General features: G+C 41.4%; 1 protein-coding gene across 2 annotated transcripts in view; it reads right to left on the bottom strand.

The window, feature by feature from the left end:
• HCN1 (hyperpolarization activated cyclic nucleotide gated potassium channel 1) overlaps positions 1-24,990 on the bottom strand; it is a 240,335-nt gene that overhangs the window by 35,275 nt on the left and 180,070 nt on the right. For both annotated transcript variants that reach the window (XM_072136373.1, XM_072136382.1), the window contains exon 4: positions 24,414-24,632. In XM_072136373.1, coding sequence (XP_071992474.1) covers positions 24,414-24,632 — 219 coding nt within the window. The remainder of the gene's footprint in view (positions 1-24,413; positions 24,633-24,990) is intronic.

Genomic DNA, 24,990 nt, shown 5'->3' with positions numbered 1-24,990 from the left:
ACTCTTTAATCCTGTCTGATATATTAAAACAGTGACAGATTATCAGTGATTACAGATTATCATGTGTTATCAGTCATCTGGCCGAGTGTTGTAATAGGCTTCTACTGCCCACAGACAGGACAGTGCTCTACAGGTCACTACTCTATGTATCTAATATATATATTATTCTTGTTCTTATTGGGAAGCAGGTCTTGTTATATAACCTTATTAATAATTTATAATGCAGGAAATATTTCAAATATTTTTTTTTCTTGATTCTCATGTATTTATTCTTGACCATCCTGCCCTAAATCCTGGTGAGAACCCATATTAGGAGAGAGATCTATGTTCTGTCTACAGGGGAAAAGGGGTGACATAGTGGTGCTCTCAATGGTCATTTCCAGCTTACATTCAACCCCCTTAGAACTGACAAAATTAAATTTTTTAAAGGGAACCTGTCGCCAGGGACCTCATTTTCACTAAAGACAGGTTGCAGAAGCTTATCACACCTGCAGTGCACGTCTGCCTTTCTGCTTTCTCTAAGCATTTGCATTGCAATATAATTGTGTGTTTTAACTTACTCTCGCACCCTGACAGAATCCTCTGTGTAGTCATAGGGGTTGGGCTTTGGTTTGGATGCATTTAAAAAAAAACATGTGACTTGTCTGTGCTGCAGACTCCTCAGCTCTCAGCCCCCACTATTGTGTTCCTTCACAGGAACAGAGCTCACAGTGTGGTGAGATGACATCAGAGGGGGAGGGAGGAGCAGTACAGGAGCACAAAGGTGGAGGCTGAGAGCTGAGCAGTCTGCAGCGCAGACAAGTCACATGTTGTTTTATGAAAGCAAAGCCCAAACCCTGGGACTTAACAAAGGATTTTGTCAGGACACCAAGTAAGTTAAAAACACAATTATATTGTAATGCAAATGCTTAGAGAAGTGAAAAGACATTTGCAATGCATCTCTAATGGCCTTCTGTAACTTTTTATCCATGGCCTCCTTACTTCTAAAATTAACTTTTAAAATTCTTCTAATGAGTCTGAGTGTTTCTCCCTCCTCCCTTTCCCTGTACAATCTAGAAGCACCGGGAAGTCTAGGGGGAAGGGAGACCTGCTCTGCTCATTGTAACGGCCTGTTAAAATACATAACTGAGAGGCTCTGGAAACACCCACCATGGTCCCTTAGACAAATTAGTATAATTTTAAAAGTTGATTTTAGAAGGAAGGAGACCATGGATAACAAATAGAAGAAGATGACCACAGTCACGGTGCCTGGATCTATTTGTAAGTGTCCCTGGTTTATCATGATGGATTTTGATGGTAGATTTCCTTTAATCTCTGTTGAAAGACCCACACAAAATCAGCTTAGACCACCCATGGCTGAATGTGCTTTTATAGGTACCAAAAGCTTTAAACAATTGGTAATTTTGCACCAGAGGAAGCTGTTGTCCCCCAGACATTTCCCCTATAGCGGCGGCTACTATGGAATGACCATCAATAACACATTGAGAGATAAGCCTGACTCCACAGCTCTTAAATTCTGGCTCCTACCTCGGGGTCCTAAGCAGGGGATCCCCCTCTATGACTACTAAATGCTATAACAAACAATTTTCCGGAATTGTAAATAACTAAATTAATAGAAGTACTGCATGTTAAAAATTTCTTCTATTGCCACTCAACCATCTATTAGGATCAATATAATATCGAATGAGGGAGAAATGAAATGAATAGTACGACTTATCAAAGCTGACACCAGACAATTTACTTGGAGTGTGTAGCAGCCGAGAACAAATACGCTCTACACAACGAAATCAAATTCACGCCGTCACCCCAAAATACCGAAAAAGCTGTCAGTCACACCGGGAAGTGATTGAAACACCTATATTATCGCACACGGATAGCTGCCTGCCGCTCTGTAATCACTGCCATGAAATACCGGCTGCAGACTACACGAGATTGTTACATCCCTCCTGAAAATAACCATTATAATCGCGCTCTTCTGAGGTTCCCTCCGCGGGATCCTGCGGCTGATTAGTTGTCAGGGCCGTCGCAGATTCTCGACTGTATTTTATGGCAGCTTGTTAATAGGTTACGTGACCTATTGATGAGAACGACAGACGGAGAGCTGCCGGCAGGATGTAGGATGCCCCCATTACTTATACTCACTATATAAAAGTGGTAAATAATTGCTAATATTTGGGGGGTTTTCCCAATATGAAACAAAATGTTCTAAAAATATGAAATCAGGAAGTAAAATAAATCCTTTAAATGCTCTCCCAGGAGGTGTAACCATAGGGGTACAGCATAGGGGGGCAAAACCCATCTGTGTGGACTTCCCACCTAGGGATACCAATATTACCACCATACATTGACCATTTAGAGGCTGATACTAGTTCTATAGAGCGCTCCTTGTAAAGAATCACATTACATAACAATGTAGCGAGATACAGGAGGCGTCTCCTGTGTTCATCCACATTTCCTGTTTCTTCCATTTGACTTATAAACTATATACACCCCCACCCCCAAAGTAAATATATACAATCCCCCTATAATAACTATACATAGTTATAGGAAAATAATTACATTGTACTCACCTTCCATCGTTCCCTTGATGTGTGCCGTCCCTCACGGTGACAGGGTGCATATCAGATGTAAACAAAGATAGCGGCACCCTGCTACAGGCGGCGACGAGACATCGCGGCACTGAGACGACACGGCGCTGTTACATCACACGCTGCAAAGTCACATGCTGCTCTGCTTGCGGCAGGGTGCCCCAATCTTTATTTACATGCGATCGTCTATGGCAGAGCAGGGATATTATTGTTCTCTTGCTCTACCATAGACAGATTCAGGGCACATTGCCGGATTCGGCCCAGGGAGCCCTGAGCCAAATACACTGTTGGCAGTGATGTCACAGTACAGGGATAATACCCACAGTGATGTCACAGTACAGAGATAATACACACAGTGATGTCACAGTACAGGGATAATACACAGTGATGTCACAGTACAGGATAATACACACAGTGATGTCACAGTACAGGGATAATACACAGTGATGTCACAGTACAGGGATAAAACACACAGTGATGTCACAGTACAGGGATAATACACACAGTGATGTCACAGTACAGGGATAATATACACTTTGATGTCACAGTACAGGGATAATACACACAGTGATGTCACAGTACAGGGATAATACACACAGTGATGTCACAGTACAGGGAGAATACACACAGTGATGTCACAGTACAGGGATCATGCACACAGTGATGTCACAGTACAGGGATAATACCCACAGTGATGTCACAGTACAGAGATAATACACACAGTGATGTCACAGTACAGGGATAATACACACAGTGATGTCACAGTACAGGGATAATAGACACAGTGATGTCACAGTACAGGGATAATACACACAGTGATGTCACAGTACATGGATAATACACACAGTGATGCCACAGTACAGGGATAATACACACAGTGATGTCACAGTACAGGGATAATACACACAGTGATGTCACAGTACAGGGATAATACACACAGTGATGTCACAGTACAGGGATAATACACACAGTGATGTCACAGTACAGGGATAATAGACACAGTGATGTCACAGTACAGGGATAATACACACAGTGATGTCACAGTACATGGATAATACACACAGTGATGTCACAGTACATGGATAATACACACAGTGATGTCACAGTACAGGGATAATACACACAGTGATGTCACAGTACAGGGATAATAGACACAGTGATGTCACAGTACAGGGATAATACACACAGTGATGTCACAGTACATGGATAATACACACAGTGATGTCACAGTACAGGGATAATACACACAGTGATGTCACAGTACAGAGATAATACACACAGTAATGTGACAGTACAGGGATAATACACACAGTGATATCACAGGACAGGGATAATACGCACAGAGTGATGTCACAGTACAGGGATAATACACACAGTGATGTCACAGTACAGGGATAATACACACAGTGATGTCACAGTACAGAGATAATACACACAGTAATGTGACAGTACAGGGATAATACACACAGTGATGTCACAGTGCAGGGATAATACACGCAGTGATGTCACAGTACAGAGATAATACACACAGTGATGTCACAGTACAGGGATAATACACAGTGATGTCACAGTACAGGGATAATACACACAGTAACGTCACAGTACAGGGATAATACACACAGTGATGTCACAGTACAGAGATAATACACACAGTGATGTCACAGTACAGGGATAATACACACAGTGATGTCACAGTACAGGGAGAATACACACAGTGATGTCACAGTGCAGGGATAATACACACAGTGATGTCACAGTACAGAGATAATACACACAGTGATGTCACAGTACAGGGATAATACACACAGTGATGTCACAATACAGGGATAATACACACAGTGATGTCACAGTACAGAGATAATACACACAGTGATGTCACAGTACAGGGATAATACACACAGTGATGTCACAATACAGGATAATACACACAGTGATTTTACTGCCACCTTCATACCTCATACTGCATATGTAAAGATGATATAAGATGCGACTCTGTTATTCTCTGGTAATAATGTACATTGCATGTGTGAACTGGCTGCGTGTAACTGTGCAAATATATATAACCCCTATTATGTAATAGCACTGGAGTAAGGGGTGTGTGCACACAGCATAAATAGTACGTTCATCTATGAATAGCATCCTTTAGGCGAGAAGACATCAGTAATCGGGGATTAGCAGTCTAAAGCTTCAGGTTCACAATCACTAGAAAGACAATGTAAGATTGTAGCGTTCAACAAAGGTACAAGTGTAAACACAAAAGTGTAAAGCAAAAAGTATATAAAATGACATAAAAAGAAATAACGACACACAGAATTTAACATGTCTGCAAACCTTGATCTAATGGGTATGGAGTTAAAAAAAAAAACGTGTTTGTATTAGACGCGCTGCCCAAATTAGGCTAGGTCCGACACAGATTGTGAGGTTCAAGGTAATATTTATTTGTATGGTAAAAGGACTACGCGTTTTGGGAGTGGTCTACCCCCTTGGCGAGAAGTCAAATTGAGGCAGACAGCTTCCACCTTCGGACCAATCATCCTGTGCCTGCCCTGGGTTTTACACCCCACCTCGGCGCTCAAGAATTTGTCACGGACCTGATGAAGGGGGTAGACAACCCCTGAAACGCGTAGTCCTTTTACCATACAAATAATTATTACCTTGAACCTCACAATCTGTGCCGGACCTAGCCTAATTTGGGCAGCGCGTCTAATACAAACCCGTTTTTTTTTTAAAACTCCATATCCATGTGATTCCCTATCCGGCACAATCCTGTACCGGACTCCGGGAAGACGCAGCATACCCTACCTACGACCACTGAAGAACAGACGGAACAGCTAATATCTGCTCTAAACGCACAAGACGCAAGGTGTCTTCAGGTGAGCAGATATCCTTGTTATCTCACCACACTCTCAAGTGACCTATTACACTAGGGGCACCGCCCGTGCCACAACACGATTTATCTCATACAAGATTTCAATATTTTACCACATACCTGATTTCAATATTTTAAAGGCAACCTGTCATCAGAAATTGGTCCAAATAAACACTAGCAGTATGTTGTCAAGCAGCTGCGCAGCTTCTAGATGATGTTTCTTCCATGGCCCAGTGTGGTGGCATCATCCAGAAAATCAACGTTGAAGTGAGGTGTAAATTGGTTTTATGAGGATGTGGAGAGTTTAACACTGAAGTCAAGCTCTCCCTGCCTCAGAAAGCCCCTTTCTGAGGTCCTGTGTCCAGGGACATCATTGACCAGCTGACTTGAAGTCTCGCACATGATGTCAATCACATGGGAGGAGGTGTTCAGTGGCAGAGAGAGCTTGACTTCAGTGTTTGACTCTCCACCTCCTTGACTTTATACAACCAATTTATATCTCACTTCAAAGTTGGTTTTGTGGATGATGCCACCATTCTAGGCCATGAGAGATACAAGATCTGGAAGGTGTTCAGATGCTTCACACCATATTGGTACTGGTTTATGAGGCCAATTTCTGATGACAGGTTCCCTTTAACTACACATTAAGATATTTGCAATAAAAGTGATTTGGAATATTTAGTTTCTTTCCCACAGTTTATGTGAATTTCTGCATCTTTTTATTTGAGGTTGATTAAGTGGCTTTTTTTGCCCTGGATCCAACACCCTCCATCCCTGCTTTTTACATTCCCCAAGTCTGTGACTTCATGTCCATCAGCCACATGACCTGTTTGCAGTCAGATTTAAAGGGATCCTGCTATGCAGTTCAAAACCACTAAAAAAATAGAGTGCATTTATACAGCTGGGGTTTAGTGTCTCAGACATATTCAACATATTATTATCTATCATGTGGATCCTATACGTTGATTGGAGTGTCAGGAACGGGACCTTAAAGGAAACCTACAATTTGATTTGATGCATTATGAGCCAAACATACCTTGAGAATGCTGTAGCTACACCGATGCAGAAACATAACTTGGTTAATCCCTGAGCTGAGTGGTTTTGCTGAAAAAACAATTATAACATTATGATAATGAGGCTCTGTCACTCCTGTGGCTGCCCGGGTGCTATCCTCTTACCATAATTATGCACTGGTCCAGCCATATCCTGCCCAGCATAAGCCGAGAATACGTCATCACTGTGTTGTCCCTGACAGGCAGAAGTAATCAACTGCTGCACCATCCCCCAGCTGCTGTGTGTGAGTCATTCAGCTCAGGGTGATTAGTCATGTCAGGACAGTTCAGGTAGCTTCGTGTAACGTGTTTATGTAAGCAGCCAGCATGCAACCCAGCTTTTCCAAGGTCCTGAATTTTATCATTTTTTTTTAGCAAAACCACTCACTTCAGGGATTAAACAAGACATGTTTCTGCATCAGTGTAGCCATAGCATTCTCAAGGTATGTTTGGTTCACAATGCATAAAAACAAAATGGTAGCTTTGCTTTAACCTGTTATGGCATATAATGGCATATCCTTTATATATCCTTCATCGGTATACTCCTTAAATCCTGTTGCTTAATTCTTTTTTGCAAAAACATACATTTTCTGAGGAAAAAAAAACATAAAAACCTCCCTTTTCCTTCTTACGAAGCCAGTGTGGGGTCTGGAGCAGATGTCTTTCCTATGACACGGTGCCCTCCCAAGGTTGTTGGAGCTTGGTAAATGTACACAATACAGTGGCATAACTCCAAAATGTCAGATAAGATGGATAACGTGACGGTGAGATGTGAGGCCAATGGGACGCTTAATTTTTAGTGCCAGATGGTTTTAATATAAGCTGAAACAGCAAACGAAATTCTGACTCTGTTCTGTATCATATTAATACTTCTGCAGGTGGGAGGCAGACGTCTCTGATAACGTCAAGACATTGTGACTGCTTTGTGTAGCTTCCAGGTTCTTAAAGATGCTGTTGTTGGTATCTTAAAGGGGTTGGCCACTTTACCTCATGTTTTTTTGTAATATGTGTATGTATGTGTGGGGCAGGATATTAGGTAATTTACCAATATACATCTAATAATAGTCCTGCTCCACGTTCTTGATATGTAAAGTGAAGTCTCCCGTCTTTTACCTCATCAGCCAGAGATTCCTGCCCATAAAATGGCCGCAGATGGAGGGTCATGTGATCGCTGTCCATGACCAATCTACCTTCCAGGACCTTATGTTAGTAATCATGAACACATCAGGCTGAAGATATTAAAGAAAAACAGGGCCTTACATTGGTGGCCGTAACCTTAGGTACTAGGCCCGATTGTTGCTCTTGAATCTCTCAAATACAATAGTCAATGCTGACAATGGCATCTAAGTTAGGTGGAGGAATAGGAGGCTCCTTCTGCTTGTTTGGTTCTTATTTGAAGCTCCCACACAGGCCCCCAGACCTGCCATAAGTAAATGGCTATTAGGCCGAGCTAATAGATTGCCTGTCAGCTTACTCTGATAGGCAACAATGCTCTCTTATACTAAATACCAGGGCCGGGGCCAGCACTGGGCATACCTGGGCATATGCAGGGGCCCAGCACTGCTAGGGGCCCCACCTAAGGCTGTATTTAAGGAATCCATGGGGGTATGGGGGGCTGTATGTAATAAATACATATGGTGTGAGGGGGGCTGTATATAAAATACCCATGAGGGGGTTGTTTGTGATGATAAACTAGAGAAGATTTTAGGGAACAGGAGACTGTTTTAGTTTCTGAATTTTTAATACTGCCACATGGGTTCACTGCAAAGGGGCCCACTGAGGCTCGGTCGCACAGGGACCTACTGAAACCTGGAGCCCACCCTGCTGGGTATAATGAGTACCAAAGTATTATGTAAGTGATCTAATGAGTCCTAGTAGAACTGGTGCTGTTACGTGCCCTTTTCAGTCATAAAATGATGATAAAGTATAAATTCTATCATGTAGGAAATGGTTAAAAAAAGAAAGAAAACTGCTGAGCCGCCATTATTATCTTTCGGATTTCTTCATCGTATCCCATAATGAAATGCTTTTGCACTTCCTATAGTCACTGTCCCAAATGTGCCGATCCCTTATTTTTAAGAAACTGTCCTAGGGCAAATAGAGGGCAGGATTTGGCCAAATTTCGGAACAGCAGGATGTAAAATCTATTATTTTACCACCTGTGACATTAGAAAGCTCATGTATAAACTATAACCTCCACAAGTTCTATGTGCGGTTATTAAGAAATGTAAATGAGGCAGTCATTAAAGCTCGGGATGGATATCAAGGGAATCCTAATATCTACAATGAAATAAAGGAATGTTCTCATTAATGAAGGTTATGTAGTTATAGAGGAGCAGCAGGGACCGGAGCACAGCATCTCATGAATTAAGGTATTTCAGAAGACCACAAACCGACCAACATTTTCCCTTTGATTTTGTTCCCCGTCCGTCTCATCAGTTTTAAAAAACAAAAAAGAAGCCAAACCCTCTAAAAATACAGTTCCCCTCACCATAAATAATGACACCAAAAACTTGAATACATACTCATAATACACATCCACTTAATACACACCTTGGACCAGACCCTTTTAGATAGATATTTGCATCTCATAATACAAACCTCTGACTGGGCTGCTCAGTGAGGATCTCGGTAATGGGACCCCAATGGATCACAAGAACAGGGGTCCGTTGTACCCCTTAAGAATGAAGAGGCCGGTCGCACATGCGTGTTGCTGCTCCATTCAGCACCGTATTCTCCGTCATTCTCAGTCGGTTCCACAGACCGTGAATGGAGCGGCAGCGGTCCCATCACTGAAGCAGGTCCCACAAGATACGGACTAACTTGTTGGGACTGGACCACCCTTTAAAGAACTCAAAGACAGAATTCAGACCAGATCCCTCCTAACTATAGACTTAAGACTAGACTTAAAAGGAATTTTCATATTGATGATCTATCTTAAGAATGATCTTGTTGCCAGACCCTTATTGACCGATATCAGCAGCCATAAGACTATGGCAAAAGTGTTAAAAATAGAAGAATTTTTCTTTACACTCAGATACACAAAGATACTTTACACTATACATTACTCCATCACATAAAGTATCAATGAAATAGTTTGTGGTTGTAAAATGTATAAATGAGAAAACGTTCAAGGGGGATGAATACTTTTGTAACCATATGAATCTAAGCTACCACTAATACAGGTGGTCCCCTACTTAAGGACACCCAACCGACAGATGACCCCTAGTTACAGACGGAGCACTCTGCCCACTGTGACCTATGGATGCTTTATTTTTGTCCCAGGCTCTAATTGTCAGTTGTAAGGTGTAAGAATGACATTTAATGGATAATCCTTGGTCCCATTACAGCAAAAAAAAAAATTAAAATCCAATTGTCACTGGGACAAAAAAAAAATTGCCTGGAGCTACAGTTATAAACTATACAGTTCCAACTTACATACAAATTCAACTTAAGAACAAACCTATCTTGTACACAACCCAGGGACTACCTGTATATAATGGGCAAGCTGTGCATAGTGAGGGTTCAGGAACTGAAACAAACACTACGATACAGAAGTATTGCTCTACATTGTGAAGGGAGGATCAGAAAACCTAGCGGTCCCAAAAAAATACTAATAAAAAATCCCTCCCTTCTACGGGACATATATAGCAATAACAGGTTTTCTTGCATACAAAATTGCTTGGCATTATCCTGTGTGGTTGACAACGTAGCAAAAAAGAATAAAAAAAACATTTTTGCTGTTTTCTGTTACTAGAAATTAAAAAAAAACTGTGATCACGTGATATCAATAAAAACTACAGCTCATTATGCAAAAAATGCTCTACACATGGAAACATTATGGGGATACAGAAAATGTGTTTCCCTGTGATTGCAGTGACCTATAAAGTAAGGAAAACATGTCATTTTTAACGCATGTCATTGTGTAAAAGCAGATTTAGTTTTTTTCCAATTACATGTTATCCAGAAATTTTTCCAGCTCCCTAAGACGTTGCACAGAATATCAAATGTTGCCATTAAAAAGTGGCTCCGCAGCTCTTCTTATTCATGTCTTAATTAGGTTTTCCAAAGCCTATTAGGAGGTGAACAGGTAGTGCGTGATTCACCCCAGGATTGCCTCCGGCAGGGTCTAATAGGCTGCCAATCAGTAATACTGGCAGTGTGTTATACAAGCCATCAAATAATCACATTTTCAAGTCCCATTGTGGGGCTAATTAAAACTGTGAAAAAAAAAGTTCAATTCATTATCTGAAGAAAAATTTTTAAAAAATTACACAAATGCAGAAAAAATGTACAAATAAAGAAAAATCTAAAAATAAATAAAAACAGGACAAAAACCACAACATATTGGGTATTTCCATGTCTGATAAATCCTGGCTGATAGAAGAATTTTTGGTCCCTTCAGTGAAAGTCATAAAAAAAAATGATGACAAAATCTGTTATCGGTAAAAACAACAACTTGTCCCACAAAAAACATGTGACTTGTAGGCTCAAGTCTTCACCGTTTTTTCTGCTAAGTGTTTTCATCAAAAAATTAAAAAAAATAATGCAGTGATCGAAGAATACAATTATCTTGCAAATTATGGTTAATACGGTCAATAAAAATTTTCCAAAAAATTACATTTTTTTTCCCAATCATCTTCCAATTAAGGGCTTCTAAGAGTACATAAATAAGAGCCCTGAATGGTCCAATTCAAAAAAATTCAACACAACTTGCAAAAATCAAGTCCTCATACGGCTACGATGGCTGAAAAATTAGAAATTTATGGAGGTTTCTGCCAGAGTTGTTGGAACCACTAAATAGAGTCTCAAGAGGTTTTATGTTTTGGACATATTGGGGGGAATTCATTAATGTGTCGCAGGCTCCAACAGCGCAGAGTCAGACAAAACTCTAAATGCCTTTATATGCCTATATATCGAAAATGGGGTTTTTTTTGGCACAAATCCACCAGAAACAGGTGGTGGGACAGGTTTTTATTGAATTCCAACCATTGTCTGTATATCGACAGTGGCACATAAGGTTTTCAAGTGCACACACACTAACAACAAACCAAAAAGAGCCAAGTCATGCTGTGTCATCAAATATATTGCAGATATTTTGAGATTTATCCCAATTTTAGTCTTCGGTAAGAACCATACAGTAATCACCCCGTGAGGAAAAATATGGGAACACACTAATGACACTGTGCAGAACAACGGGCACCGAGACGTGTGGACTACACAGAAGTGGTCATTGATCCTGAGAAAAGCCGATGATTATGGCGGCTGACAATCAACTTCTTTCTACGAAATCAGCGGCAGCAGAAGAAATCAGAGAACAAGTGAGAACAAGCTGAATGCAGAAATGTGCCAGACAGTAAACAGGCGGCACATAATAAGCAGAATAAAAGAGACCTAGGGATATAGCAGAGCTGGATTTGTCATGCAGGATGACAGTGGTATTCTATAGGTCTACAGATAACCTACTAACAGAGTGGATTTGGCATTTCAGTGAATGGCTAGAAGGGCTATGGGCGTGTTACAGAAGCCCTCAGGGCCCTGGATACACAGGATATTGATACATTGCGGCAGCAGGTCTCAGTCTCATCCTACCCCCTGCACTTCCTGTAATCTGGAAGCAGTGAGCACACAGTGGTCCTGCACAGTGTAACAGCCTGAGGGGCTATGATAATTAGCCCATAGTCTCTCTAGCTCATTAGCATAATGCTTCATGCTGTTGGCTCATAATCTCTGAACCCCCACACTTTGCATATGATGATTTATGGGAAAATAATCAGCCAATGCCGTCCCATGCGTAATCTCCGGTCCTCACAGGACCTTCAGCTCCACGCTATTACCATCCACTCTTCTCACAACCGTCTCCAGGATTTATTATTTAGCAAAATCTGTTAGACTGTCCCCCACTTTCCAAACCTTCAAACGTGACCTGAAAACCCACCTGTTCAGGATCACCTACGATACACAATAACTTCTCTGCTCCCTCACCTCATGTCTCCTTCTACCCTCCCTCATAGATTGCAGGTCCTCCCTCCACTTGTATCCTGTAGTTGTATATTTGTATTTGCATTTGTTCTTGCCTTAATGTAATGTATGTGAACCCCTTACTGATTGTACAGCATTATGGAATTAATTGTGGAAATAATAATAATAATCCTCCCCGCTTAGTAAATTATAGACTCTTATTCTTCCTTTTGTCATAAAATAATAAATCCGTATTATACATCACATTTACAACCCTCCCCACTTCAGCATTTACTCTCATCTGTTCGGCTGGCTCATCGAGGAATAACGTATGATGGACATTTTTAAAAAGCATAAATGTCAAAAAATAAAAACTGGTCTTAAAAAAAAAACAAACAAAAAAAAACATGTCTTTTATGATATTCTGCCACAAGATGTCTATCCTTTCTGTGGACACCTTGTGGTTGAGTTGTGACTTGCAGCCTAGTGTTACAATATTGAATAGAATTACCGTATATACTCGAGTATAAGCCACCCCGAGTATAAGCCGAGACCCCTAATTTTACCACCAAAAACTTGGAAAACCTATTGAGGGTGGGAAATGCATTGGTCACAGACCCCCCCCAGTATATAGCCAGCAAGCCCCCAGTAGTATATAGCCCCCTATAGTATACAGCAAGCCTGTCCCCCTGTAGTATACAGCCAGCCCCCTGTAGTATACAGCCAGCCCAGCCTGCCCCCAGTAGTATACAGCCAGCCTGCCCCCTGTAGTATACAGCCAGCCCAGCCTGCCCCCAGTAGTATACAGCCAGCCCAGCCTTCCCCCAGTAGTATACAGCCAGCCCAGTCTTCCCCCAGTAGTATACAGCCAGCCCAGCCTGCCCCCAGTAGTATACAGCCAGCCCAGCCTGCCCCCAGTAGTATACAGCCAGCCCAGCCTGCCCCCAGTAGTATACAGTCAGCTCAGCCTGCCCCCAGAAGTATACAGCCAGCCCAGCCTGCCCCCAGTAGTATACAGTTAGCCCAGCCTGCCCCCAGAAGTATACAGCCAGCCCAGCCCAGCACTAAAAAAACAAAACAAAAACCTTATATACTCACCCTCCGGCGACCCGAATGCGCAGCGCTGCTTCCCCGATGTCAGTGCGGCTTCTCTTTTGTCTTCCGCGCATGTCTTCTTTCTTCTGTAACAGCCTGCAGGGCGCGGCCATGTTTCCTGCCGCTGCTGACGTCATACTATGTGCCGGCCGGGAAGATTGTAAACCAATCACACTGACATACAGGTGTGTGCCTTCCCTGGCAGGATCTGCTCTTCTTTAAGCCTCCTGTGCCCTTGTTTTAAAGATAAAAAACTTTACAAATTATGCAAATTAGCCTGAGGTGCTCCGGTCTCTATTAACACCTACAACAGCCTGGAGCCACCCAGGCTCATTTGCATAATCTTTTTGTAAAAACCAGGGTATAAGAAACTAAAAGAAGAGCAGATCCTGCCAGTGGGGCACACACCAGTATGTCAATGTGATTGGTTTACAATCCTTCATCCTGGTGGTAGATATCATTTAAGGACATCTGACTTACAGATGACCCCTTTTTACAGACGGACCTCTCTGGGCAATGGTGAAGCTCTCTTTACTTTAGTCCCAGACTGCAATGATCAGCTGTAAGATGTCTATAATGAATCTTTATTGATCATCTTTGTTCACATAACAGCAAAAAATTTTTTTGAAAATCCAATTGTCACCAAAAAAAAAAAAAATTGGTCTGGAGTTATAATTATAAAATATACCGGTTCAGCCTTACCTACAAATTCAACTTAAAAACAAACCTAAGTCATGATGTCTACTGTTACATTGGCACCATAAAATTATGTCTAACACACAAATACATATTATCAATATTTCATAACCACTGCCAAAGTCTCTAATACATGACCAATAATTTTAGAGTAAATAATAAAAAATCTTTTAAAAATCCCATAGCAAACTATGTTTTAGTTCCCTACCAGGAGCGAATAAATGATATGAAATCCTCGGCAGGAGATGTCTACTTGAGGGAGAGCAGCCATCTGTACTGTGACCGGCCTCACCATTACTTTCTCTTATGTGTGGACTGTCGAGAAGTGAAATATTTCCTGAAGTCGGTTAATAGGTTTTTACTTATTCCTTAGTTTTTAATTAATTGTGGAATGAAATTTCAAAGTCTTCTATAAATCGAGATCATGTGGTGCTCGCCGTAGGCTGGCTAGTACAAATATTTTATTACAACACTTTAATAGATTGCTAAGGAGAATATTTTTCATATGGGGATTGCAACCCCCTACAAGGAAGATTATTATTAAAAAAGATTGTATTCTAATTATATATACTGCATAAATAAGAAAATATAGAGATGCGTCTTCACTTAAAGGGGTATTTTCATCTGGGCATACACATTTAATTTAATTCATCTGCCACATACAGAGATTTCTTCAATTACATGTTATTAAAAATAATGTATAAGTTTCCATAAATGTAGTCATGTTGTCCCTTAGAAATGAGATGTCCTTGGATACAACCACCGCCACACTCTGACAGAGGTGGCCACGCATGTGCTATTGAGGTGTCCAACCACCTGGATTCACCGTTCGTTACCACAGGACGCATGTGGGATATGCAGTAACTCTCAAACATTTCATAGGCAAAAACTATTTGCTTCTTTGTGCAATCCATCCAACAAAGGTGGTTGTATCCAAGGACAACAATCTTGTTTCTAAGGGACCATGTGACTACATTCATGTATCTTCACACAGGAATATTTTTTTTATAACATTAAATTGCATATGGCAAATTAACTAAAATAAATGTAAATAACCAGATGAGAATACACCTTTAACTGGTGACTAAATCCATTAACACATTTAGCATAAATCATTAGTACAAGAGAATACCAGAAACTTTGTAATATACATCATCAGAACTGAGTACTTTCTTCTTTACTTTCTTTGCTCCTCTTTTGCTTTTTGAGTTTCGCTCTGCTACGGTCCATCTTACTAGCAAGGGGGGCAGTAGCTCAATGAGAGGTCACATTACATACAAGTTCTAGACAGAGAGGAGGTTAAGGGAAGTGGAACCACCTAAGGCCGCTTTCACACTGATGCCGGGGACAAATATGCGATATACGCTCATATAGATGCTTATGGTACCGTGCATGGGAAAAAGAGAGGGCATGCTGCTGTGCTCCTTGCTCCTCTCCAGAGTGTAGCTGTATGCTCGCCCAGGCGGGCATATGGCAGTGTGAAAGAAGCCTAACAGAGTTAACTTAAAGGGGTTGGCATTGTATATAAAAAAACTTTACAGGATAAGACTCTAATAGGGTCATCCATACTGTACTTACCCTGGTAATGTGCGTCAATAGCCACCAGGAGCTGCGGGTCATATGACCTAATGCCGCAGGATTGTGATATCCATTGTCCTTTTAGCTTCTGGCTGCCTTTAGTTACCAGGGCTCTATGGGAACCTGTCACTAGCTGTATTTGTAAAAAATGACTGTTTCCCTTTAAATAAGAAAAATTGTAGGAAAATGACTGGCGGTAGACTCAGGTCAGCAAGTGCCTAATGTTCAATGGCAGGGCCGGATCATAGGGGGGTGCCCAGGGCACGAGCCCCAGGGCCCCCACCACTTTGCCCTTAAAGGGGCCCCCACCAAATGTGGGTGATTCAAGTGTTCACATGACCGCCCGATTCGCCCACTGTGTATTAGCACACATGGGGCATACCCCATAGGAAAATTACTGGGGGTAGACTCAGGTCAGCAAGTGCCTAATGGTCAATGGTAGAATCAATATACGCCAATATACATCCAGACCCTGGTTATTTGTGTAATAGTCAATCTCCAATCCATGACTGATGTGGTGTGTCCCATTAATTACAGGCTGAAGGACTACCTGGGACATTGGGAATGATATGGACAGTTCCTGTAGGTTGCTGCTCATTTACCCGGCTTATTCCTCAAACACCTCAGCAGTCAGTAGGCCAGAAAATGTTAATGGTCATTGAACAAAATGAAAAGATGAATCATTCGATTTGTTTCCTTGGCTAATAAAGGATTTACTACTGTAAGTGTCTGTCCTTATTTAATAGGATCCCCTACAAGGAAGGGACTGGGATGGTAAATAGTTGTTTGATTGTATGAAGCTTATAGCACAGAGTGGATGTCATGTTATGTGGCCTATGTGTATTCTCATTTATGCTTTTATCCGGTAACACAATGAATATTAAACCAGAATTATGGCGATCCTGAGACATCACTGTCACTATAACCCAATAAGGAGTAAACACAATATTCACCTTCAAAAAAAATATGTCAATATCAGTCAATAGGATTAATCCTACTGAGATCCGCCTGACTCTGGGGCAACAAAAAAACCCTTTCATTTAAATGAAAAGCTTTTCTTTGCCATAGGGCAAATTGATGTCAACTAATATTCACCTTCATGTTTAAAGAGCTGAGATGTTACATAGTTACAGGGTGAGGCCTCATATGAACAATGGCTAACACACAGCCCCATGTATTTCTATAGGCTTATACACACGGCTGTTCCTAGGTGGTACCTATAGGAACCTGTACCTGGTGGCAGTCCCCGGGTTATGTACAAGGTAGGTTCTTTAGGTTTGTTCTTCAGTTGAATTTGTATGTAAGTCAGAACCGTATATTTTATAATTGTAACCACATCCAAATATTTTTTGGTCTCTGTGACAATTGGATTTTAAAAATGTTGGTTAGTCATAAGAACCAGGATTAACAATAAAGCTTCATTAGACACCTGTGATAACTGTTATATATGATTATTGTAGCCTAAGGCTAAAGTACAGTAAATACCAACATCCAGAGGTCCGCTTGTAACTAAGTGTCGTTTGTAAGTCGGGTGTTCTTAAGTAGGGGACCGCCTGTATATGTTTGTCTTTTCTTGCCTCTGTAGGCACTTACACATCGCTGTATTAGGCTACATTCAGATGCCCATTGCCCGGTGTACCGTAGCACAGCGGGCACACGGCGGGAACACGTTGGCACGCGGGGAGAGGAGGAGGTGAACGCTGCTCGCCCCCGACCCTCTCCATAGGGATATATGGTGCACGGCACCGTATGCCGTGAAAAGATAGGACATGTCCTATCTTTTTACGGGGTACGGAGCGGTGCGGTGCCGCACGTGTGCTTCACCGTACCGCTCCCATAGGGCGCCGTGCGCCCATTGCGGTCTATGGGGGGCGTATATCGGCCGTATATACGTCCCCATAGGGCCTTATTCTGTACAATAAATGATGTCTAAGCCAATGTGAATGGGTCCGGCGGAGGAGCCTCTCTCGGCCTTCCTTGGCTATAAATACATTAAGGTGCGATCCGGTAGCTTTCCCTGGTGCATCCATTAAAAAACACTACAAAAGCAGCGCACTTTTTTACAATTTAACAATGTTTTGAATTCCTAACGTAACGATTGTATATGGCCGAGATGTTCCGGCACATTTCCTTTTATTTTCCTGTTCCTACTGACCTTTCCCATATGACAGCGCTCTGTATCCGCACATACACGGTGCATACCTCACCGGGCGCCTGCCGCAGAGACACAGAACACAGTGACCTAAATGTAATTACTGCAGTGTGTATAATTCCTACAGAACATGTACAATTTCGGAAGGAAGGTACAAATTCCAGATGCTATTTTCAGCGTCCACCTGCAGTAATAACTTGCTGACTGGGGAGATTTAAGAAAGGAAAAAATTCTACCCCCTGTGGATTAATGTCGCCTCTTGTCTTATACTTTATCTTATTGTAACTGTATGGTTTGTCTTATTCTATTATCATTACATTCTCCCTATTACTAGTAATATTATCTTCAGATTTCTTCTTATTATAAATATTATTAGAATTATTCTTACATGTTATTTTGATCATTAATGTCTTTTGATTATAATCATTATTAGCTGTGAAATTAGTCAACTATATTATAATTTTTATTTTTATTACTTGGATTTACAAAATTAAATTTTTTTAATTAATTCCTAAAGATCTTCCATTAATATGCCAGAAGAGAGACAGGACAGAAAAACAGCCTTGAAAAAAGTCTTGAAAAAGCATTAAAGAAGTTTGCAAATCTAGGTAGAAGCATTGTTACTACAGTACAAGTGAGTATTACAGTAACATGGTACCATAGACTGTAAGCTCTGGTGTCACCTTCCAATCTCATAGACTGTAAGCTCTTGTGTCACCTTCCAATCTCATAGACTGTAAGCTTTTGTGTCACCTTCCATCCTCATAGACTGTAAGCTCTTGTGTCACCCCCTCATCCTCATAGACTGTAAGCTCTTGTGTCACCCTCATCCTCATAGACTGTAAGCTCTTGTGTCCCCCCTCATTCTCATAGACTGTAAGCTCTTGTGTCCCCCCTCATCCTCATAGACTGTAAGCTCTTGTGTCACCCCCCATCCTCATAGACTGTAAGCTCTTGTGTCACCCCCTCATCCTCATAGACTGTAAGCTCTTGTATCCTCCCCTCATCCTCATAGACTGTAAGCTCTTGTGTCCCCCCTCATTCTCATAGACTGTAAGCTCTTGTGTCCCCCCTCATCCTCATAGACTGTAAGCTCTTGTGTCACCCCCCATCCTCATAGACTGTAAGCTCTTGTGTCACCCCCTCATCCTCATAGACTGTAAGCTCTTGTGTCACCCCCTCATCCTCATCGACTGTAAGCTCTTGTGTCACCCCCTCATCCTCATAGACTGCAAGCTTTTGTGTCACCCCCTCATCCTCATAGACTGTAAGCTCTTGTGTCACCCTCATCGACTGTAAGCTCTTGTGTCATCCCCTCATCCTCATAGACTGTAAGCTCTTGTGTCACCCCCTCATCCTCATAGACTGTACGCTCTTCTGTCACCCCCTCATCCTCATAGACTGTACGCTCTTCTGTCACCCCCTCATCCTCATAGACTGTAAGCTCTTGTGTCACCCCTCATCCTCATAGACTGTAAGCTCTTGTGTCCCCCCCTAATCCTCATAGACTGTAAGCTCTTGTGTCACCCTCATCCTCATAGACTGTAAGCTCTTGTGTCACCCCCCCATCCTCATAGACTGTAAGCTCTTGTGTCACCTTACATCCTCCTAGACTGTAAACTCTTGTGTCCCCTCTCATCCTCATAGACTGCAAGCTCTTGTGTCCCCTCTCATACTCATAGACTGTAAGCTCTTGTGTCCCCTCTCATCCTCATAGACTGTAAGCTCTTGTGTCACCTCCTCATCCTCATAGACTGTAAGCTCTTGTGTCACCCCCTTCATCCTCATAGACTGTAAGCTCTTGTGTCACCCCCTTATCCTCATAGACTGTAAGCTCTTGTGTCTCCCCTTCATCCTCATAGACTGTAAGCTCTTGTGTCACCCCTCATCCTCATAGACTGTAAGCTCTTGTGTCACCCCCTCATCCTCATAGACTGTAAGCTCTTGTGTCACCCCTCATTTTCATAGACTGTAAGCTCCTGTGTCACCCTCTCATCCTCATAGACTGTAAGCTCTTGTGTCACCCCCTCATCCTCATAGACTGTAAGCTCTGATGATTGTACACACCACGAGACTAGTTGAGCCTTTGGCCTCATTCAGCAGTTAGCAGTATAAATAAACCATTGAGCAGATTCCACATAGTGTAGTATCTGCAGGAAGCATATTATAGAGCAGGACTGTACATAGTGTCCTATCTGCAGGCAACATGTTATATAGCAGTGTTGCTGAACAGACTGTACATAGTACCTTTCTGCAGGCTGCAGGCAGAAGGCAGAGCTGAACAGATTGTACATAGTGTCCTATCTGCAGGCAGCATGTTATAGAGCAGGAGGTGCTGAGTAGATTTTATATAGTTTCTCATCTTTAGGTAGCATGTTATAGAGCAGAAGGAGCTGAGCAGCTCATCTTGACAATGCAGTTTAAAGTCTTTAAATAACATATGAAATGTAAAATGTATCTAAATAAACATATGACAAAAAAACCCCAATGTGATAACAGTGAAAATGATAAAGGTTGTACATCAGATCCAGTATATTTGGGCCTAGTAAGAGCCTGTACTATGTCTGTACGGTCACAGAACATGTTACTGCTCTGTAGCCTTCAGTGGTTGGAGATAATTTGACAGAGATACAAAGTGCTACATGAAGGGTCAAAGGAAACATTTTCTCTTGACTATTCACCTCATTACACAAAGCCGGTGTGGCAATATTCACGCTAGTCATCCCTCGCCAGGTCAGGCCGCTGGCTACCAATCAGCTTGTCAGCCGAGACCACGCCATGGGAAGACCACGTCTATTCATTCCCATTCCACAATCCGGGGTCATGAGGATAATAAAAAGCCCAATTAACATAACTAATGATGGGGACATGCAGCACACATGTAGCAGCTCCGCTCTCGCCTCGTTCTCTGACTACGCTGCGGGAACTAACAGACAAATTCTGACAAAATACAACAAGAAAGTGGAATGTGGAGTCTTGTCTGCGATGTCAGAATGAGGACACAAGAAACCCAAAGCATCAAATAGAAACATCAGACTTTCATCTCTAAAACCTGACAGCTTCCTTGGTTACTGTTAGATTTGTCTTTACTTTGCATGAGTGAAAGTGGAGATGAATGTGATGCTCAGAATGGGAGAAATAATGTTACATCCTACAAGTCACTGACACTGCGGAGAACTGCAAACATCTAGATCCAGAAACAAAATCGCTGTGTTTGCCATACGGAAAGATTTGACTTGGAAAAAAATTATTTGACTTGGAGGTTCTGTATCACAGGCCTTTTTCAGGTGGCCATAAAAAGGTCAATACTTAAAGGGGTTTCCCATTACAGCAAAGTAATACTATTGTTTGTATGATAAAAAGTCATACAATTTTCCAATATACTTCCTGCATCAATTCCTCACGGTTTTCTAGATCTCTGCTTGCTGTCATTGTATAGAAAGCTTCTATGTTTCCTTCCAGTGGACAGAAATTTGGCCATGGTCACACAGGTGCATGACTCGTTAGTATCATAGAGAGTAATCAGAGCTGTGTGATATAACGGGCTTATTCTTATAACCTAAGAAAACCCAGTCCGACACTGAGTATCTTCTTAGGAGAAGTTAGGGCCACACTCAGTATGCATCTGCCGATAAGATCAAAGTAAAAACCTAGTGATTCTCCCGAGGATGGAGGTTATCATCTGCTCCGGGGCCATGGCACAAACACAATACTAACATGTTAAGTGATAAATCAATGGTTTAAATTTTGTCATGATTAACTCTCAATAACCCAATTAAAGTGACAGTCTAACAAAGTGCTCTCGCCGTATATGTGTATTAGCCCAAGGACGTGAAGTGTAGGATTTTTTTTTATGTCCGGGAAAGTCAGAAGAGAAACAAGCAGAGTAATTTTCATTTATCAATGTCATTTGTTTCAAGTACAAACCACAGAATGTTCAATCTTCTCTACTTATTTGCCAATCCAACCGTATTGATTTCTCCGGAACGCTTCCCAATGTATTCCATGTACACAGCTAAAAACGCATAACAAAATGATTTATTTCTAGGGCCAGGAAAAATAAGGTGCCCAGCATGACCTTCACAGCCAATGTCAAGTACTGAAGAAAGGAAATGATATACAGCTTCATATTAAGTTATGAATAGAAAAGCTTCAGTGTACAACCTACCATACACATGAACACAGAGCTTAAAGTTCAGCTCAATTTTTATATTTCATAAATAAAATGATACTGAGCATCATATTCAACTTTGCAATATATTTTTTATTAAAGATGCTTATTTCTCCCTTTATCCCCCTCCTTCACAGATGCATGTATAAGTATAAGTAACCTTCTCCTACTACTCATTACACAAAGAGCAGACAGAAAAGGAGAAGCTGCTGCAGTTTCTGATGACTTAACTCCTTACAGACCTGGAGAGTATTTCAATTGATAAACTTCTCTAGCAACAGAGCTAAATTATGTAGTAAAATAGTTTCTAGGTTTGTAAGGAGATAAATCATTAGAAGCTTTAGCCTCTTCTCCTTACCTGTGTGCTCTGGGTTCAGACTTTATAAGTGTTTTTGGATTCTCTGATCACTCATGAAAAAAACAGGACCAAGAGGTTGTTTGGGATCATATAAAAAAATATATATGGCTGGGGGATGAGGGAAAACTGTAACTTATACTTACCTATTTTCGTGCTCCTGTCTCCTGTGGCGATGGCCGCTACTGGCAGCTCCTGTTTGTCACCACTGTACGTCCTAACACAGCAGAAGATTCTGTATATAGTCTCTGTATACAAACAGAAGCCATGGGTAACAGCCATTTCCACAGGAGGGAGCACATAGAGAGGTAAGTATAAGATTTGTATTGTTTTAATACACCTCCAGCTATATATAAACATTTTTCTAATACTGGACAAACCCATTTAACTAAATATATTGCAAAGTTTACTCTTGTCACCTGTACTATTGGTTTAAGAAGAATGAAATGGTCTCAAAAGTTGGGGTACACTGCTAGAGACCTTTTTGGGCATTATCCAGACCCCCTCTTAAAAACTAAATATATTATTGGCCTGAACCCAACTGCTCATGGATTTAATATCACAACATGGTATGTTTGTCTTTTTTATTAGACTTTCTGCTGAGAGTGCGGGAGATAGAGCTGCTTCTTAGAGCTGGGCTTATACAGAGCGTGGTTTTCCACTTTGTAAGTCATGAGGTTAAGGTGCACAAGGCAGATAATGGTTCATATGTAGAGGGTTAAATAATTATTGAACAACAATTTTAAGTAATATTAACAAGAGGTAAGACGCAAATCTGCAATATTTGAGCCAAGCATTGGCTGGTTCGGGTCCGCCGTTCCATGACAACCCCTCGCCGGGATCTAAAGGGTAACAGTCACAATCAGCGGCAATGCCGCTGGTGAGGATGAACGTTCAGGTTCAGATACACGAACCTGGAAAAAACCGAACTTTCAGGATCGGCGAACCTGGACCCTCTACTATTGACATGATATTTTCACCAAATATCAGTAACAAAATCTGAACCATGCTGCCAAAGACATAAAACCACAGACATTCAATAAATTAAACTATGTGTCATGAAGAGAAAAAACATAGGGCAAAAGTACTAGAAAACATAAAGAAAGAGCTGCAAAAAGACAGGGAAAGTCATTCCACCGGTTGAAATCTATCAGTAATTAGAAAGCAATTTCAGATGGTTCAACAATTTTTTGGTTTTCTATGCCTTTTAGCCTATTACATTATGTAGTTAATAGAGATGAGCGAGCACTAAAATGCTCGGGTGCTCGTTATTCGATACAAACTTTTCCCGATGCTCGAGTGCTCGTATCGAATAACGAGCCCCATTAAAGTCAATGGGAGACCCGAGCATTTTTTCACTGAAAGAACGCATTAAAAGAACAGTGCAGAATAACACATTACAGATGTTTACAGATGTTTTCCTTGTAAGAACACATTGAAATAACACTATTCTTCCCTTTGCAGGTGTTCGCGCGTGTCTTCCGCTAAGTTAGGAGACACGCGCGCACATCTGCGAAGTGAAGAATTGTGTTCTTTCAATGTGTTCTTACAAGGAAAACATCTGTAAATATGTGTAATGTGTTATTCTGCACTGTAAATACTGTTCTTCACTGTATTTTATTAATTTAATGCTCGATCTCAAGCCGGCAAGATACTCGTCCGAGCAACGAGCCGGTCCGAGTATGCTAATACTCAACCAAGCAGTATACTCGCTCATCTCTAGTAGTTAATTAAGTGTTTTTATAGCTTTTTTAGAGGAGCCTTCCATGTCAATTTTTGAGGTTATATTTGTCATGGCCACATTTTTAGTAACAGGCTGTACCCGGATGTGTCACAATGTACGGCATATTATACTTATTATATGCAATTTCATATTGCAGACAATAAAAACGTTACCTTTTCTTGATATTGTCGACGTGAAGAGTCTAAGGACTGGATTAAGGCTGTAGCGTGGCCGACAAACATGGCGTAGCATGTGGCGCCCACAATCATACTCAACATAGTTATCCATAGATCAGACATGCTAACGGGAGCCCGGGCTCCATAACCAATGCACAGCATATGGCTCATGGCTTTGAAGAGTGCATACGAGTACTGTTTTCCCCAGGAATCATTCTGCAAAAAAAAAACATAAAAAATTAATTGGCGATGTAAAATTTACAGATTCAAATGCGTAAAATAAATAACCTTTAAGCAAATGTGTTCAGTCATACAGTCCTAATAATGTTGCAGCGCAGAGCATTTCATGCATGTCAAATGTATGTATAGTATTCCACCTGCGCTGACAAGCAATGCCTGCGAGACCCTGTCTAATGTCGCCAATCACGCTGAGTGAAGATGATTAGATAGTTTTCCTAACTCTCCCATGGATCCACTCCCGCTTCCACATCAATTGTATTTGGCTTAAGGGGAATAACATTCCTCCGTTGTCTGGAAAACGAAAGATAGATGATTATTTTACTGACTGCATTAA

This window comes from Engystomops pustulosus, chromosome 1 (assembly GCF_040894005.1).
Source record: "Engystomops pustulosus chromosome 1, aEngPut4.maternal, whole genome shotgun sequence".
NCBI lineage: Eukaryota > Metazoa > Chordata > Amphibia > Anura > Leptodactylidae > Engystomops > Engystomops pustulosus.
Note: the sequence above shows the minus strand (reverse complement) of the source record. Positions and strands in the feature narration are given on the sequence as shown.